The sequence below is a fragment of the Sinocyclocheilus rhinocerous genome, unplaced genomic scaffold (genome assembly GCF_001515625.1).
Source record: "Sinocyclocheilus rhinocerous isolate Xijiao unplaced genomic scaffold, SAMN03320098_v1.1 scaffold4194, whole genome shotgun sequence".
NCBI lineage: Eukaryota > Metazoa > Chordata > Actinopteri > Cypriniformes > Cyprinidae > Sinocyclocheilus > Sinocyclocheilus rhinocerous.
This window is the reverse complement of record NW_015652268.1, coordinates 182072-184513: the sequence shown is the minus strand read 5'-3', so window position 1 is coordinate 184513 and position 2442 is coordinate 182072. Positions and strand designations below refer to the sequence as shown.

General features: G+C 31.8%; 1 protein-coding gene across 1 annotated transcript in view; it reads left to right on the top strand.

Annotated features, from left to right (window-relative positions):
* The window catches only part of smpd5 (sphingomyelin phosphodiesterase 5), a 10585-nt gene extending 10039 nt beyond the window's left edge, over positions 1–546 (top strand). The window contains exon 7 of the mRNA XM_016520069.1: positions 329–546. Within this exon, the coding sequence (XP_016375555.1) occupies positions 329–427 (99 nt within the window). The 3' untranslated portion in view covers positions 428–546. The remainder of the gene's footprint in view (positions 1–328) is intronic.
* Positions 547–2442: the final 1896 nt, after the last annotated feature.

Sequence of the window (2442 nt, the reverse complement as noted above, 5' to 3'; positions counted from 1 at the left end):
GAAAAAAAAAAAAATGAAATATATATATATATATATATATATATATATATATATATATATATAGACATTTAAAAACAACAGAAACTACTAAAAATGACAAAAACAAATTACCATGAAATCAGAAAATCAAATCAAATTAAAAATATTAACAAAATTAACTATATTTCATTGAGCTTCACGGTTTACGACATATATTTAGCATGTATTTCGAATATATTTGGGCCAGATTTTTTTTTTCTTCTTTTGTGCCATAAAAGATGCACCCTTGATGAAGTACTTGGAGGTTTTAAATGCAGTAATGGGAGCTGAAGTGTTTGCTGTGTTTCAGGAGCTGGAGGAGTTCACGTATGTGACGCAGCTGGCCGGACTGACGGATCACGTTCCTCTGGCCTTCAGACTCTCCGTCTCTCTGGATTCACAACAGTAACATGGAAAGATGTTTGCTTATTAGTGCACCAGACTGATGACACTTTAATATATCCATCAGAAAGCAATGAAATGCTTTAGACCAGGGGTGCACATAAGTTTCATAAGAAGAACCTGGAGATTTGGTTTGGTCCTCACACTGCACATAGTGTGACCCTTACAGTGTTTACTTCCTTTTTAATTATATTTTTATTAAATATTTATTTATTTGTGAAAAATACTTTGTCATTTAAAGTATAAGCATGTTGATTTTACACATTTATTTTTTAAATCCATTTTCAAATGATTTTAAATTTCTTAAATATTAAATAAAATACAATTATATCGGCCATCGGCCACCCTGCTTTCCAAGATATCGGCATCGGTATCGGCTGTCAAAAAACCAGTATCGGTCGACCACTAATAATATTTACTACTACTACTTATTTTTTTAATTAAAATTTTCAACCTTAAATCAGCAGGCTTTTATTTTGGCAGGTTGCCGGCAAGTAAGTATATGCGCTTCCGGGTTTAGCGCCGCTGACTGAAGTGCATCAGTGAATGAAATGTCACAGTTTTGCATTGTGCTTTGAAAACGGCAGCGGGTAGCCTAGATTTATGCTTTTGAATAGAAATCTTATAAAGTACAGTGTGTCGATCTAAAATGCTAATTGTGCATTCGTACGCAAATGTGCTGTCAGAACTTATTTACACTGCGCATTTTTTATTTTGGTCGCGCATGCGCACCTGCGTACCACTTATGTGCACCCCTGCTTTAGACCAATAGTTCACCCAAGCATGAACATTTATAGCTATTATTCATTCACACTCCTATGGGTTTAAGGATGAGTAAATGATGACAGTCATTTTTAGGGATCAATAAAAGAAGAGGCCTATCATTTTTAAATGCTTGAGCTGTGGAGAAACACCAAATATCACTCTATGAATCACTATATAATCAGAGCAATAGTCCTGACACTCATTCCTATGCATCTCGTCTCTGTACAGCGCCAGTAATATGAGTTTATCTAAGCATAGATATTACAAACACATAGGGAAAATTCTGTTTGTTTTTTTTATGACACGTTTTTTTCATGACAACACAGAAATGATTTTGGAAATATATTTTAATAAAAGGGTAGATTTTTTTCATAACACGTGTTGACTTTTTTTTTCTGATGTGTTTTTTCGGTTCTCTGTGAAATGATTTATTATTGTATTTTCTGATCATATTAAGCATATTGGTGTTTCTTGAACCATAACACAATACACTATACTTGGCAAAGAGCTATTCAAATCATATGCTTTATTTTCTTGTCAAAAACAATAAATGTACATTAATTTTATTTACTTTTTTAATCAAAATGTATGCCTTGAAATGCAATTGAAGTCAATTTGGGTAAGTGTCTTGCCAAATGCATAGATGTACATTTACAAAAATACCATACTTATTCAGATTAAATACCGTGGTATTTTAAATATGGTACAGTATAATAGTATTTATCAAAACACCGCGATACAAACATTTTAGAACTCACAAATAAAATGTTTCAAATGTTTTATTTTCATAGAACAGTAAAACATAACGTGTCAAATATCGACAAGGACTGTTAAAAATACCGTAAAGGTTGTAAATAAAATAGATTATTGGAGTAGGCTTTGCGAGAAAATACAATTCCAGTCATTTTACGCTATATTCAGTGTATTAAGTGCCGTAATTATTTGTAGTCTTATAGTCTTAAGTCGCTGGGGTATATTTGTAGCAATAGCCAAAAATGCATTGTATGGGTCAAAATTATAGATTTTTCTTTTATGCCAAAAATCATTAGGATATTAAGTAAAGATCATGTTCCATGAAGATATTTTGTAAATTTCCTACCGTAAATATATCAAAGCTTAATTTTTGATTAGTAATATGCATTGCTAAGAACTTCATTTGAACAACTTTAAAGATGATTTTCTCAATATTTAGATTTTTTTGCACCCTCAGATTCCAGATTTTCAAAAAGTTGTATCTCGGCCAAATATTGTCCTATC